Here is a 16174-nt window from a genome sequence, read left to right on the forward strand (position 1 = left end):
TCGAACTGGAAAACTGATTAACTTGACTTACCGTAATTTAAGGTGCCTGTTGTGCTGTACTGTCTCATTAAAAATAAACGTATCCCATGTGCACCAATTAATAAAAATGTGGTAACTAATTAATCAAAACATGGGACTGAAATAATCATAAAACTGTGACGAATTACAAAGTAATTATAACATGGGAACAACAAGTAGCAACGTGCCCTTGATATAATTTATATATATAATATTTATTCTCTCTCTCTCTCTATATATATATATATATATATACAACATATTTTTTTCCTCCATACTATCCACAGCTTCTGCCCAATGTAAAACCAAAAAAGGCAGAGTTTCTCCTACGTCATAGGGCTGGGGGGCCCTTACATATCAGTGACCAGGAACCAATTTACTCTTAATCCGGCCATGGCGACTGTACATTATTTGCCATAATGAATTAAATATCTAGGTGAATAAAAAGAAGCAGTTTAAAAAAAAAAAAAAAGTGACTAGTACAGCAAAGTGTTTTTATGTAAGGCATAAAAGACGGCTGTGAAGCGACACCTGCATGTTCTAGTGAGCCAAAGAAATGAAATAATATTTTCCAAACATCTGAATACATTTAAAGATAGGCGTGTAATCTTTTGAATAAAATGTGTGTTCCCAGGACATCTACCAGGCTGTGTTACGACGGGATTTAACGGGTCCGCAGAGGCCATCCCAACATAAACAGCGGGAACTCCCGGGCTGTACATGTCGCTTAAAGGTGACACTTCCTGCTTCTTACAGTACGGTACAGTGAGAGATGCGCGTTGCATTGTGGGGGTACAAACACCAGCGCAGAAAGGACAGCGGGGAGCACAAAGGAATGGAAACGGCACCTCGACAACTTTTAACGTCGGCTCGTTGTGATGTGAATTCATGCGAGCGTTAACGAGACTGTGACTTTTGGCGGCTGGCAGGCTGACAACCGCCTGGGGAAGAGCGGGGAATGTGAGTGAGCGAGCGGAGTGGAGCGGCAGGGCGCACCGCTGTCTCCGACCGCTTTTGTCAGCTGAGCTGTTCGCATCCCGAGGCCCGGCCGCTATCGCAGGCCTCACCCCGCAAGGTAAATCCCCTCCGTGCGGTGTGTCTGATGTCGCTGACCCAGCTGTGTGGACTCTTGCGCGGCTACTGCGCCGTCTCGGCGCTGATACGAGCGAACGAGCCGACTAATGGCGCCGTTGTTGTGTCAGCTCGCGCAAGCTTGGTAGCTAACAGCAGTAAGCTAATGTGGAGCAGCCGCGTCAAAACACGACAGTTGAGACGGAAATGGAGCGAGTTCATCTTCAAAATAAATGGACCGCACCGAACTGAGTTTTGTACATTTTAATGATGTGCCCAACATGACGTGTGAATTGCAGTGGCTGTATTTACGTGGGATGGAAAAGTGTAAATCGTATAAAATGCACAAACAATTCACGAACAGTAGATGTTAAATCACTTCAAACTCGAGGACATGTTTGTTTACATCGACATGTACATATAGATATTCTAGACCTGCTGCCATTCCAGTACGTATATCCATGCACACACAACTACTTGCATTTTGATAATACGCTGAAAGCGTCGCAACAGCCACGTGTCTTTTATTTTGACAGTTATAATCGGATGTACTGTTCATCTCCTGGCTGATTTGTTACGCTGGCTTGATACTGTTAGCTCGTGTTTGCTAAACTATGGTTGTTGTTGTAAGCATGGTTGCTGAGCATCTTGTGCATTAGAAACTACACGCACACACGTGTTGCTTGACTTGGACGATCAGCCCTGCCCGGTGTCCAGCGCCGGTGGTCGTTTGCTCGTACGTGATGTAAACAGAGAAGAAGTCCCAAGGCCACGCCCCCTCTGCCCTACAGCCATCGAGAATGTTTTTTTGTGAACTTGTTGTTGTTGATAAATTCATCTCTATGTTTATACCATGTTCATAACTAATAACCTATGGCACAGTGATAGATCCATGTAGCTCATTCAGTTTGACCACATGAAGGAACAAAAAACAAAACAAAGCGAAGGTGTACAATTAACAGAAAACAGAAACAATCAATGCTACTCATATTTAAGAAGCTGCAGCCAGAAAAGTTGTATTATTTTTCTTTATGAATCCATCCATCCATCTGCTTTATCTCTACCTGCTTTATACTGAGCAGCGAAGGCGAGGTACACCTTGGACAGGTTGCCAGTCCGTCACAAGGCCTTTATTTATAAATGTATCATCAAAATATTGTGTAGGATTTTTTTTGTTGATCAAAGCTACTTTTGAAGTTTTATTATAGTTTTATTTGATCAGTTACATATTGTTGATAACATGAATGATTCTCTTTAATCAACAAGTTAAGAGACTAATTTGGAGCAAAACATAAAGCAAAATAGAGGTTTTTACTTTTTCTTAGCAAATATTTGTAGAATCAGTAGATGCATTTACTTTTACAAATGTAATTGTGCAAGATGGATATATATATATATATATATATACCCCACCCTCCGGTGGAATTAAAGCTTTTTTCTATTAGCCCTGTTTGCTGGTTCAGACATGGCACTCTCCTGTTGCACCACTGCAGCCCAGGTCTATAATTCACTTTGCCTTTCCGTGGGCCAACATAGCCTAAGAGTATTTTCCTTTGGTCTGTGTGTGTGTGAAGGGGAGCGCGCTCTCCCTGCGAGAGCCCCTTCACTTGAGCTTTTGTTTGATGGAAAATCTCATGCCTCAGAGAATCCACATGTCTCACAGACAGCTGCTGAGCGTCCTGTAGTGCACTGGCCTCCACATGGGTCTGGCTCGCATCGCTGCGCATCTGCTTTGATTGTGGTTACATAACTTGGCGTTTTGTCCTCCGTGCTCCCTACCCTGCTTTCAACCCCCCCCCTCCTCCCCCCGCCGCTCGCCTTGCCATGCCTTCCCCTAAGAGTGCACCTTCGTATTTCTCTCTACCTACACCCCACTGCCTTCCTCAGTGCACTTTCCTATTTTCATCCACCAACAACTCATTTTGTCGCTGTGCTTTTGGTTTTTAGCAGAGCGGGTCAGTGAGTGTGTGCTGCGACATCTGTGGTTTCACACCCGGTACTTTGACTGCCGAGCCTGGATTTTTGTTTAGTTTACGCCGGACACATTGACATGACCTTAGACGCACGATATTGATGTGATGTTGTTTAATCAGAATAACAAAGCCCAGCATACATATTCTTTTACCAATAGCCCCCTCACCCCCTCCCTCCCCACCCTCCTCCGCCCCGTTCTTTCTTATCAGAGATAGATCTTTTTGAACTAAAGTCTTTTGTTTTATCTCTCTGCAGGACGCATTTCCTGTACACAGTCAGAAAGGGAGTCCAAAATGGGGGTTAAAACCTTCACCCACAGCTCGACCTCCCACAGCCAGGAGATGCTCGATAAGCTTAACGCTTTGCGCAATGAGGGCCACTTGTGTGATGTCACCATCCGGGTCCAAGACAAACTCTTCCTGGCCCACAAAGTGGTCCTGGCCTGCTGCAGTGAATTCTTCCGCTCCAAACTGGTGGGCCGGCCAGAGGAGGAGGACAAGTTTGTGTTGGACCTTCATCACGTGACAGTCAGTGGTTTTGCACCTCTGTTGGAATATGCCTACACATCAACCCTTTCCATCAGCACAGAGAATATCATTGATGTCCTGGCGGCTGCAAGTTACATGCAAATGTTTGCTGTGGCCAGCACCTGCTCAGAGTTCATGAAGTCCAGTATTCTGTGGAGCCCAGGTAACAACAACAACAACAACAACAACAACAACAACATGACCGCAGATAAACCGCACGAATCCGCACCAGAGAGCGCCTCGTCGAATTGTGCCCTGACGCCGTTGGACGGCAGCGTGTCTCCCGTGTCGTCTGACTGCAGCGTAATGGAGAGAAATGTTCCCATTTGCCGCGAATCCCGACGGAAACGCAAAAGCTTCGTCACAATGGCGTCGCCCGAGAGTCCGCTCAAATGCACTACACAGATGGTCACCACCTCCCCTCAGATCCCCAACCCATCCCCCTCGTTCTCAGACAGCACAGCCCAGCCGGTGGAGTCCTCCCTGGCCTTTCCATGGACCTTCCCTTTCGGCATCGACCGGAGGTTCCACTCGGACAAATCAAAGCTCCCGGAAAGCCCTCGCTGTTTGGAGCAGGGCACCCCGGGAACCTCGGAGGTGGTGGTCGGCCGGCGGCTCAGTGACTTCCTGACATGCGAGAGCTCTAAGGTGGTGTCGTCCCCCGTAGCAGCAGAAGAGGAGGACGTCAGGGTGAAGGTGGAGCGTCTCAGCGACGAGGAGGTCCAGGAGGCGTCGTCACAGCCCGTCAGTGCCTCTCAGAGCTCACTGAGTGACCAGCAGACAGTGCCAGGGAGTGAGCAGGTCCAGGAGGAGCTCCTTATCAGTCCTCAGTCCTCCTCTATAGGTGGGCATTTTGTGTCTTATGATTTAACTTTACATTAATACTCATTTCAAAGAAAAAAACTGTAAAAAGAATCTCATAACAATGTGCTATTTAGGTCTGAAAAGATTCCTCGAGTAACTTGTGTAATTTGTCCACATAACTCCATGCAGCTCACTGTGTTGCGCAAAGAGGATTAATACTGTCGCGCAACACACTGATGCTGTGAACACACGAGGTGAGGAAGACATGATTTGGTGGTGCTGATTGCCAAAGGGAGAAAGAGAGAAATTGAGGAAGAGCAAAGGAAACGATGCCGTGTCCAAAGTTTTAGGATCACTTCAAGCTGAACTAAAACCACATCTGAACTAGCCTAGCACACACACGACCCAAAATCTGCTCTGTGTAACTAAACTTTTTTTTTCTTTTTTTCAATTTAACAAACTTTTGTCGGTAATTGTAAGTTAAGGACATGAGTCGTGTTGAAGAGCAATGACTCCACCGTGTATGCGGTCCTCACCGGGGGATTCCATTGGCTACTGCTCCATCACGTCACCTACGGGTGTCGCTTTATTTCCCACCAGAAGCATTTCAGAAGCGAAGTGTTTTGTCTGCCTGATTTTGTTGACTTCCTTAATTTGGTCATTTTTCCTTCATTTTCAAACAAATGTTAAAATGGTTTCTTTTTTTCTGTTTTGTGTTTATTGTTGTTGTTTCCTGCTTCGCGCTGTAGCCTACCGACACAATTATTACAGTTGGCTTTGTTTTAGTTTTATTAAAAAAAAAGAAAGAAAAAAAAAGCTTCATCCTCAAAATGATTTCATAACTATTCTACACGCGTAGTTGCAGAAGAACAATGCGGTTCTCGCCCCACTTGAAAGACCGGGGGATTGAAGGGTGATGTAGTGATGCGATATGCAACTGCAAGTCCGACTGGATTTTTCGATGCCATTTTTTTTTTTTTCTTGCCCAACCGCGATGAGCTCCAGCTGCATCACCGGTGTTTTGGCTGCCGTGTGGGGGCTAATGGCTAACTGGCTTAATGTAGCAGAGTGTGTGTGGAGCAGCAGCGTTGGCTGCTATCAGGACGGATGTTCACTGATTGTTGCGGAGCTGCGCGAGCTGCATAGGCTGTGAATACAGCAGTACACCTATAACACGATCCGCATTCGGTGTTTAAGATAAAGGATGCAGTACTCGCAGTTCACTTTGGCACTTCAATATACTAAATGTATGCAATTTAAGCAATAAACATGTTGATTTTTCTTAAAAGGAAAAGGGAAAATTGTTCATCTAAATAGATTTCAATTGCATTTGGTTTTCTCTTTTGTATACTCAGCGTTGCTCTTTTAATGAAGCAAAAGTATTTTGTTTCCAATTTCTACAATTATTTGATGGACTAATCGGTAGACTAAAGATAACGGTAGCTCTAGTGCCGGTGTTGCTGTCTTTATCGCTGTTGAAATAGAGGCTGTGTCCTGACCCAGTTAACACAGTGTTACTTTGTAAAAACGTGCAGTCAGACCTGCCTCACCCTGCTCAGAGCTGCCTGCCACCCACAGGATTTTTTTATTTGTATTGGTCTCAGTGGAAAGTTTTATTGTCCAGTGGCCCGAATGCTGTTTGAAAGGCTTTTTTTCTGCGACTGCCATAAACAAAAGAGAAAATGGAAACATTCGTCAGTTTTTCCTAAACTGTGCAATAGCCCAGTGCATTGTTATCCAATAGCATCAATCCTTAAATAGGGGATTAGTCTTTAAAGATCTAAAGTACATTAGTCTAACCCCGTCCAAGACGACGTGCTTCAGGCTTTTATACTCGAGTCAGAAAGTTAGTCGGCAGCCACCGTGAGTGATTTTTTTTTTTCTTCTTCTTCTTCTTCTTCTTCTTCCTTTCTCCAGGGTCGATGGATGAGGGAGTGTCAGAGGGCTTGCCGTCGATGCAGAGCACCTCGAGCGCTGGAGGACATGCCGAAGACGATGAGAGGTATCACGATTTGTTCGAACTTGCAGCGAACGAGTCACGAGCACTGAAAGAACATATAGACGTGTGAGCCTCACGACTGGGCGAGCCACACCTGTTTCGATAATAAACGTAGGTGATATAAAGAATGCTGGTCATGTACTGTGCCAGCCTCGAGCCACTAAACACACGTAATACACTTTTACGTGAAAGCTAACGTAGCCTCCGACTTTAACCAACCTGCCGCACGTCAATATCGTCACCAACCACACAGTGTCAAATGTCCTCAAACTCTTTCAAACTTACACAATTCAGGAGGAATTATTGAAAGAGTGACTTTACTAAGCTGTCAAAGATGATGCCTTTCAGCATTCGTATCGGAATGGCTTTATTTGTATGTATAAACACATATAAACATTTGTTTTTCCCTGTTCTTGTGCCTCAGGCTGGAAGGTATTCAGTATCCGTACCACCTCTATATCAGCCCGTCGGCCCGGCCCGGCACCAACGGCCCCGACCGGCCCTTTCAGTGTCCCACCTGCGGCGTCAGATTCACGCGCATTCAAAACCTGAAGCAGCACATGCTCATACACTCCGGTAGGTGAAATGGGGGTGGGGTGGGTGTGGGTGGGGGCATGAAAAAGACATATCACGATGTACCATTGTTACAGTCCGGTTCGTTTTCACCGTCTGTTCTCCCTCAGACGCCTCAGTGCATCGCAGTAGAACTCGGTGTTGACTGTCTGACCTCGGGGAACACGTTCACAGTCCTTCAACCCCATGAATGTGTTTAAATAATGAAATTAATATCATAAACACGCAAGGACTCATCGACCGTTGGCTTGAACTAACGACTGTTTGTCAACTCGGGGGATTTTTTGGGGTGATATAGACGTAGAGCGGGCCGGATCGGAGTGTCAGACGGCCATATGACGACATCTGTGACACGCTGACGTGAGCTGGGCACAAACTAAATGTTCAGAGCAGTCTAACCTTACTTTTACATATCTTTACCTCATTATTTGAAACTCTGGCCACGTTTCATACGAACATCTGACAATTGTAACATTTAACAGATGAACGAAAATGCGGGAAAACGCATAAGAGGTGTCCTTTTAAATTGTGAACTGGAATTCGTCAAAACTCGACATCGAGTAGGTCGCGCTAACGGAGATCTGCATAAAGAGCTGAGCGGCAGTCGGTCGCTGCACTTTTCACGTGCCTCGTATCCACCTTGGCCATGAGACTGTTTGTCGCAAAGCGTTCTGGGAAGCACCGACTGAGGTTGACTGTGCTGTTTAAGCGCGGTCAACGTGAAGCCCTCCACCTCACCCCGCACATCAATACCGACACTCGTGTGATGCTAATGTGCAGATCAACAAGCATTGGCTTTGTCTTCTCCCTTCAGGCATTAAACCTTTCCAGTGTGACCGCTGTGGGAAAAAGTTCACACGGGCCTACTCCCTAAAGATGCATCGGCTGAAGCACGAAGGTAAACGCTGTTTCCGGTGCCAGATTTGTAGCGCCACATTCACGTCCTTCGGTGAATATAAGCACCACATGAGGGTCTCCCGACACATAATCCGCAAGCCGCGGATTTATGAGTGCAAAACGTGCGGCGCCATGTTCACCAACTCTGGCAATTTAATTGTACACCTGAGGAGTCTGAACCATGAGGCATCCGAGCTAGCAAACTACTTCCAGAGCAGGTGAGGAGTCCGGGGGCGCCGACCCCCATCATTTACTCAGATCTCACCTGGATCAGAAAATAACTTCAGTTGTAGATTTCTAACACCTGAATTTCATTGGAATCGTTGTCGTGACTTTGGTTGTGTAGAATTGTTTTTTTTTTCAGATGATTGCAATTGATTTGAATGCTCAGATCAAATGTACATGTCGTATTTGACTGTGGGAAATTTTTGATTTGTTTTTTGTGTGCTTGTTTTAAACAATTTGACATTTTTGGAAGTGCACTCATTTGTTTTTCTTTGCAAGGGTTGAATGAGAGAATCAGAAACCACTCTTAATATCTGTGAAGTTACCACCAGCAGCTGGTTCGATTCATTTGGCATTAAAAGTGGAAGCAGGGGGAGTAAAATACAACTACTCTTGGTTTTACACCAGGTTATGCTCCGGACTCCCGAGTCCTGGCGTTTCCGCCGGCTGTCTTAAAACTGGTATCGATCCAAAAATAGCCCAGAACGTAACTACCCATGACTCGTTGAATACCGTTTATGTACCACAGTTTTAGTACAGACGAAGCGATTGAAATACGACGTGTTAATTAAAGAGCTTCAGAAGTGCTGCTGGGTGGATATTCTTACCGAGTCAGGCTGTTTCCAGTCTTCTTCCTCTGCTAAGTAAAGCAGCTGCTCGCCATGGCTTCATATTTCCTGCACACACAAGAGTGGTGTCAATCTTCTCATTTCAGTCTCGGCAAGGAAGGGAATCAGTGCATTTCCCAAAATGTCAAACTTTAACATCCACTGCTGAGAGGAGTTTGCAAATCCCTCAAGTCTGTTTCGACTCTGCTGACTGACAAAATCCCATAAGATGTGAGGTTGAAGTGGGTTATCCGGTGTCCAAATTCAAGCTGCTTTCTTAATACACTGACCTACTGCCAAAATGATCACTCAGCTGTATCGTGTTCTAAACACCTGACAAAGCTCCAGTGTTGTTTATGAAGTCATACAGTACCTGCAAAACACAACTTTCATCCCTTTGTCATCTGTATTTGTTTCTACATGAATTGGCTTTTCTTAACTTGATAGCGTGGGTTGTTTGCTTTTTAACAGCAGCTCAGCCCACAAAGCCCACTGAGAGTCAGAACACAGTGTCTTTATGAACTCAGAGTGTGTTTTTATTTCCCAGACTTTTCCACTTCTTAATCAACTCAAGCCCTCACAGGTCAGCAGGACTCAAATGGGCCATTGACTCCTCAAAAGTTTTATAGCAGAAGGTCTGCGCCTGAGATTATAACAGTGTGGAGAATTCTCTGGCAGTTCAGTCAGACTCTTGACTCCCACCCTAAGTCTTCACATAAAAAGATATGTTAACTCCACTGTATTTATTTCATTTTTTTTTTCTAACTCGCTTATTTCCAGAACAGTTTGTCAGATTCAGTTGTTGTCAGTTACCTTTGACCTCTTCACTTTATTCCCCACCGTTTGCCGCAGGAACGTGGTGTTTGATAGATTACATTTTAAAGATACTCTGCCATAAGACTCCAAATGGACTTTTTTTGTAGGTACTAATCACGTGATGAAGAGCGCAAGCCCGGCCTTGTTGTGGCTGAGACGAGCACCGGTTTCTGTGTATTCGCTTGAACCGTTCAGGCATTATTTGCGTTTGTCGAGGCTAAAAGTAACCGATCCTGCAAACTTAATCACAAAAAGCACCTCCGAGTTTTGGAGGTAATTCTGGTGTTTGTGATCCTAATAGAGCTGCAGTGCAGCCTTAGGACTGCCAGAGGGGGATTCTGGTCCTCGTCCTCTCTGGCCTTCTGTAGATAAAGACATGACATTCAGGTATTTTCAGTGCAGCCACAATATAGCGGGCGCAAAGCCGGCAATGTGTTCTGTTAGCTGCAGGTTTCTTAATGTGAAACACCTTCTTAAACCTGCGCTTCATGCAACAAAGCTGTCACGCGGCGATAAAATCCAAGACGACGCTTAAATACCAACCGCAGAGAAGCAGTCGCCTCTTTGGACCAGAATGCACTGGGGCAACAACACAGTGTTTTTTCAGGGAGGATAATTGACTGTAAACGGTCCCATGATAAGCAGCAGAGGATGGGTGGATAAAAACAATTTACCTGCATATTGATTATTTCTGTTTCAATACCGTAACACCGTTGAGTATATGTATAACAAATCTTGTTGCTGTTAAAAGGCATCGTGGGAAATATCCCTCTGATTGAGTACGTCCTGCATGGTGGAAAACTGATAACCAAATACCAAATTACTGGAGTACGAGGAGGGCAAGGCTGCAAGTCCAAAGCCTGAAGATAATCAGTTCATTATCACATAAGACAGAAAAGCAACACATCTTTACGTTCGTGATGCTGGAGCCTTTAGATTTGACCTAAACAACCAATCCAACAACCTTTTAGATCGGCACACCAATTAATGGACCAATCATCTCAGCTTTACTGCAAATTACTGAATGCTTGAACACTTTGATCCTATTTTTAATTGGAATAAAGTCTCTGTCACTTCACTTTTACATGGTTTGGGTAAATGTTCTGTGTCACGAGTGGTGAAGTCTTGTCTTCATACCACATCTCATGGCTTTCTCTGAAGGTTTTTAAAGTATCCTTTTTAAATGTCAGGCACAGTCACAGTGAAGACATCGCCTCGTTTTTGGAGGGAATTATTTCAAATCACAAAGGTTTACTGTGCAGTAATTTAGAGAGCAGCTGTCTTTACAGTGTGTGTGTGTGTGTGTGTGTGTGTGTGTGTGTGTGTGTGTGTGTGTGTGTGTGTGTGTGTGTGTGTGTGTGTGTGTGTGTGTGTGTGTGTGTGTGTGTGTGTGTGTGTGTGTGTGTGTGTGTGTGTAAACGTGTATTTTCCACTGTATAGATGTGAAAATTAGAAAATTGTGTGAAGGTACCAAATGAAAGGACGGTCAACTCAACGTTCTCTCTTGGTATTTGCAGTGATTTCCTCGTGCCCGACTACCTGAGCCAGGTACAGGAGGAGGAGGAGGCGCTGGGAGTCCAGTATGAGCTGGAGGAGTCCCAACATCACCCGGTCTACCCGGGCAGCACCTCCACCTCCACCAACACTGCCGCCTCATCCTCCTCCTCAGTCCAGATGCCCGTCATATCCCAGGTCTCCTCCTCCACCCAGAATTGTGAGAGCTCCTCTGGCTTCCTTTCACCCGAGCCCCTGGATCCCCTGGAAGCCCCAGCCTCCCTCAAGATGGACGCCGACGAGACGGCAGCCATGACAGAGGAGGCCAAGATGGACCACAGTGAAGGAGGCAGTTCCCCAGAGGGGTTTGAAGAAGAGCAGCAGCAGCAGCAGCAGCATGCTCAGGCCAAGGATGTGGCTTCCATTACCATAGAGTGATTCAAGTCTTCTACTTGCCCGTCATGTCTTATTATGCAGTCATGTCATATGGGAATATCTGTTGAAATGATTTGACGGCTGAAAGGCACGACTTGGACGCGTTATCGTCATCGTCATCATCATCATCATCATCATCACGATCACGTGAAGCCGTCACAACGCAAGTGATGGAAGTTTTCCGAAGACATCAGTTGGCTTGATGACATTTTTCTTACAAGCAACAAAGACGCACTTATTTGTTTTTACACCAAACCAAATCCAGCAAAGTAAGATAATTGTCTTTACAATGATTATATCAGTTCCTAAACTTGACTGATGATATGAGGTTCCGGTAAGTCAGAAGGTTTGACTTTCAAAGCATTTTTACCACCTGGAAATGCAAGTAGGCAGTATTTTTTTTCAGAGTCATTTGAAGCAGGAAGGTTGTATTTTCCCATATGACGTGAATGCAGCACTAGCTACTAAAGTCTTTTCTGTCTTAGCCAATTTGAGGTCTGTTAAATCCAAGCCTTGCTCTACTTTTGGAAAGTGCCTGAGAGTTCCCATTTTAACCCAAGTGACGTGGAGAGGAAGAAAAGGTCTTGACTTTGCCAACAGTGACAAATCAAGTCTTTACAAACTGAGCTAAAGAAAAAAACCTCCTTGTATTTCATTTGTAGTGGTAAGGCTAGTTTGTATGGGCAGAGACTGTGTTATTCCTTCAGTGCCGTCGCTATAGGCAAACTGTTAAATGTCAATATTATCTATACTGCAATAGCTTGTACTGTAGTTTTACTATTTTGAATGCTGTGTATGTTGGGTGTTGTGAAATATGAAATGTCAGGTGTGTATGTGCATTTCTTTGATCAATATGAACACAGTACATTTCATTTTTAAATGTTTAAAACTTGAAATATATTGACAAAATATTCCCTAAAGACACATACATATATCATTTTTTGGACATTTTTATTTTTATTTTTAAAGAACACTTAAATCAAACCTTGTTTCTCCAAAAAAACTCAAACCTAAACAATCAACTTGGATCAGCACTGATGCATCTTTTGTTTGGAAATCCAACCCGGGTAATCGACAAAATAAAACTAAAATTTATGTCCAACAAGAACAAAAAAAAAAAAAAATGGAGTTACAAGGTTGGCCCACAACTGCAGTGTTGTATATCCAAATGATCACTTAAGATGTGAAAATGTAGCATTTCATCCCAGCTGAAGTTTGGCAATTAATTTTCAGTTTGTTACAGATGTTCATATCTGGCGTCACATCTTTTTAGGATGCATGTCTGTTGGAGTGACGTTTTTCTTTTGGTACAACATGATTGTCTTTTTTAAAAGTTTCAGCCTTGTGTGACTTTGAGGTTAACCACCAACTTATTATTTTTCCATTCACTGAGCAGTTTAAGCAGTTTATTAGAAATACCTACGCAATCTAATGCAATCCAATACAAAAGCTCTACCAAAAATGTCACCCTTTTTCTTAACATGTTCCTAATTTTTTGAGTTCCTCCAATTAAAACACATCATTGGAGGATTAACATAATATAATAACACCACCACCTGCTACGACCTCAATTTAAACATAAAGTAGATTTATCATTTAAAGCTGAAAATGCGCGCTTTGTAAAAAGTGGAATTTATGACAGCTGTTGTGCCGTTGCATTGCATTGTCACCGGTGTTCCTAATAAAGTGCTCTGTGAGTGCACATTTACTGTAAATCTGCAGCCTGGGAAGCGGGAAGCGAGACAAACAGTATGGCGGCTGTCTTGCGATGGCACTTTTTTTTTTTTTTTTTTCAGTCGGCGCGGATCGCGAGGCCGTCGGGTGTTCGCGTGGTAACGTCGTTTGAGAAGCGACCAGCTGCGTGCTAACGTGTGAATGCAAATACTGTGAGTTGAACCATTGAAAACGATAAACGTGTTAAGCGGGAGCTGATCAACACAGCTCGGCGGTAGCCTGTCCGTGATGTTACTCATTTCACTTCTTTCTTTCTTTTTTCTCTGCTGATTTTGGGTCAAACCCCCAACTCCTGTTACTCACGTGGTGCCAACATGGTTGCCGTTCTCGTACTCATTGTTGTGCCTGTATATTGAGAAGATAATGACGCTCGTGATAATCCACGAGTTGAATGCTACTGACTGTAACTGGGCTCCTTGTTCACTGTTGTTTTCTGCCCCCCCCCCCCCCCCAACCCCTAAAAGTAGGACAAACGAACGTTCGGATTATCCCAGCAGGATGTAAAACCTCACATACAGGGTTGATTGTAAATGTGAAGATGAATATTGCTGTGGTTGAGGGCATCCCCCCCCCCCCCCCTTGTCCTGGTCATTGAAATCCAATGAGAGCTGTCTTAATAAGAGCTGGTGTCACCCTGTGCCATCCTTTCAGTCACTTTTTAAATGTTGTGCCATTTGCCCTTTTTTGTGTGGGTACAAATCAAGCTTTTTTCCTACAGGACCAAATGTTCTCTGTCTCATTGGGGATTTGCCATGGCAATCAATAATTGCACATAATAAAAGAAAGAGATAATCATTCTAAGTGGTCCATGCTATTTAGCAAAGGGGTCCTGCTGTTTTCGCCCCTTAAAACACTGTATGATGTTGTGCATTTAAGAGGCTAGCCTTAGTAAACGGACCTATTAACTCTAGTTGCACAATGTCAGAATTACAAAAAAGAAGATTTTCTATTCTCCATTTGTATGTCATGCTTTTCATCTGTTGTGTTCGGTGTGTGTAAACAGATAACTTTTTTATAATGAAATGCTGCTGTTTGTTGAAAACGCAAAAGTGCCCAAAATATTTTTGTGAACCGATGGTGTGCAATAAATGGACTGGTGTCGTTTTAAAGGTTTTCATTTTGTCCTTGGAATGGTGAATTATATATATATATAGATATGTATATATATATATATATATATATATATATATATATATATATATATATATATAGACATATATTTAAATTAAAAAAAAAGAATGTATCATTTTGTTTGAATCAAATGTGACTGAAGGTGAATCAAATAGGCAAAGGACCCCATTTGATCTGTGAAACGAGGATCAAAGCTTTGATATCAAACGACTGGTTCTATTCAGCTCCCTTGTGTTTGTTTTCTATAGTTGCATGTTCATATTGTTCTGTGAAGTGGAAGGAGAGCATGTCTTGAGTTGGCGGTGCGTTCTGTTCAAGGCCTTATTTGTTGTTGACTCTTCATCTGGCGTAGCTCTGATTATTTGTTCCGCATGCCCTCTTCTTTTCTGTATGTTATCCCTTTTTATGTGCAATGTTTTAAAAGAATATCTTTATTATATACAGGACATGCCTTTTCAATGTACACTTGATGTTGTATATGTTTTCCAGTCCAATATGGTTTATTTAGAAGTAGGAAAAATGTAAGAAAAAAAACAACCCTGGTAGCTCTTCATAATGACATATATTTTTGGTGATTTTTTGTATTATAGTTGCTGTTTCATGGCATCTTTGGATATTCTTGTTAAATGTGAATAGAACAGCTTAGTCTGGGAGTATGGGGGGCCTTGGTAGTCTTCACTTTGTGACTGTCTGCAGTGTGTGTATATATATAAATATACAGAATATACACTCATACTATGTTGCATATTCTTTATACTGTAGGCTACTTGATTACAATCTGCTTTGAGACAGATGTTGTATTTTGTGTCTTTGATACTGTATTTAAATTGTAGTTTGGAGAAACTGTACAAAAACGTCCCAGATAGTAACGCAACCTGCACACTGTATACGGAGAACTGACGTTTGTGGTGTTGAGTGTTTTAACTGGATCGTGTTCCACAGTTGGCTGTTCAAAAACTGACAAGACCACTCTGTATTTAAGAGTTTATGGTTGTTCTTGATCTTTGCTAGTGTTCTGGCTTTGCAGTCCTGTTGTTCTTAAAAAAAAAAAGAAAAAAAAAAAAGAGTTGTTTTTGTAAAAGTATAAAATGTAAATAAAAAAAACTTAAGTCAGAATGAGACAATGAACTTGTGTGAGGATTTATTAATTAATCAAAGCAGCAATAGCTTATTGAATTTGGTGATACATTTAATAGACTGTATATGATCGCTAAGAAAGAAATGTAGGAGAGCAATCTTCTGAGTAGATTTTTTTTAAATCAAATTTTTTTTTTAAGGGTTTAAACTATGCTAAAGTACAGTAATATTTTCTACTAATCAATCTTAATCCAGTACTCACATCCTACACGTATGAGCCGGGGGTCTAATGATCCCGGTGGAAGTTGTCATGAGAAAAATCTTTTAATCCCCCATTAACAGGACTCTGTACAGTTGATCCATCCTGTCATACTACTTAAATGATGGATACTTTTCGGTTTATTGCAACCTGGTTTATTTCCTATTTATGTGGCCATTGTGGGTTTATGTGTCATGCTAACTTTTGCAGTAATCACCCGTGTTTTAGAGACTCAAGGAAACGAGAAGAGAAGCAGCATTCCAGAAAAACGCCTCATATATACCAACATACAGAGAGAAATGTAGCTATAAGACTACACAGTATATGATGCCCATTTGTCCTCGTTACAGCTGAAGTTTTGTATTTCAGTTCAAATTTTGTAAAATTTTCTACACTTTTCTTTCTGTTATTTGAAAACAAATTGTGAAAGATTGCTGTGAAATGACAGAGGTGATGAGATCTCCGGCCGGCTTCAAATTATTGACTTTGTTACAACTCAGATTCCTCAGATGAGACTTTTGTTCTGAGGTCT

At 42.9% G+C, this 16174-nt stretch overlaps 1 protein-coding gene across 3 annotated transcripts; it reads left to right on the top strand.

The window, feature by feature from the left end:
- The first annotated feature begins 797 nt into the window (after nucleotides 1-797).
- zbtb44 (zinc finger and BTB domain containing 44) lies at nucleotides 798-15422 on the top strand. 3 transcript variants are annotated; one of them, XM_069718049.1, is made up of 6 exons: nucleotides 798-1093; nucleotides 3319-4434; nucleotides 6312-6396; nucleotides 6818-6969; nucleotides 7781-8081; nucleotides 11030-15422. In XM_069718049.1, exons 2-6 carry the CDS (start codon nucleotides 3357-3359, stop codon nucleotides 11442-11444), a joined length of 2031 nt encoding a protein of 676 aa, XP_069574150.1. In that variant the 5' UTR covers nucleotides 798-1093; nucleotides 3319-3356; the 3' UTR covers nucleotides 11445-15422. The 3 variants fall into 3 exon arrangements, with proteins under 3 accessions (XP_069574150.1, XP_069574151.1, XP_069574152.1); XM_069718050.1 differs by having other exon boundaries at nucleotides 7781-7864; nucleotides 11030-11150; XM_069718051.1 differs by lacking the exon at nucleotides 3319-4434.
- Nucleotides 15423-16174: the final 752 nt, after the last annotated feature.

This window comes from Brachyistius frenatus, unplaced genomic scaffold, assembly GCF_029030835.1.
Source record: "Brachyistius frenatus isolate BFR_SWC_R1_liver_20210118 unplaced genomic scaffold, ASM2903083v1 Contig_185, whole genome shotgun sequence".
Classification (NCBI taxonomy): domain Eukaryota; kingdom Metazoa; phylum Chordata; class Actinopteri; family Embiotocidae; genus Brachyistius; species Brachyistius frenatus.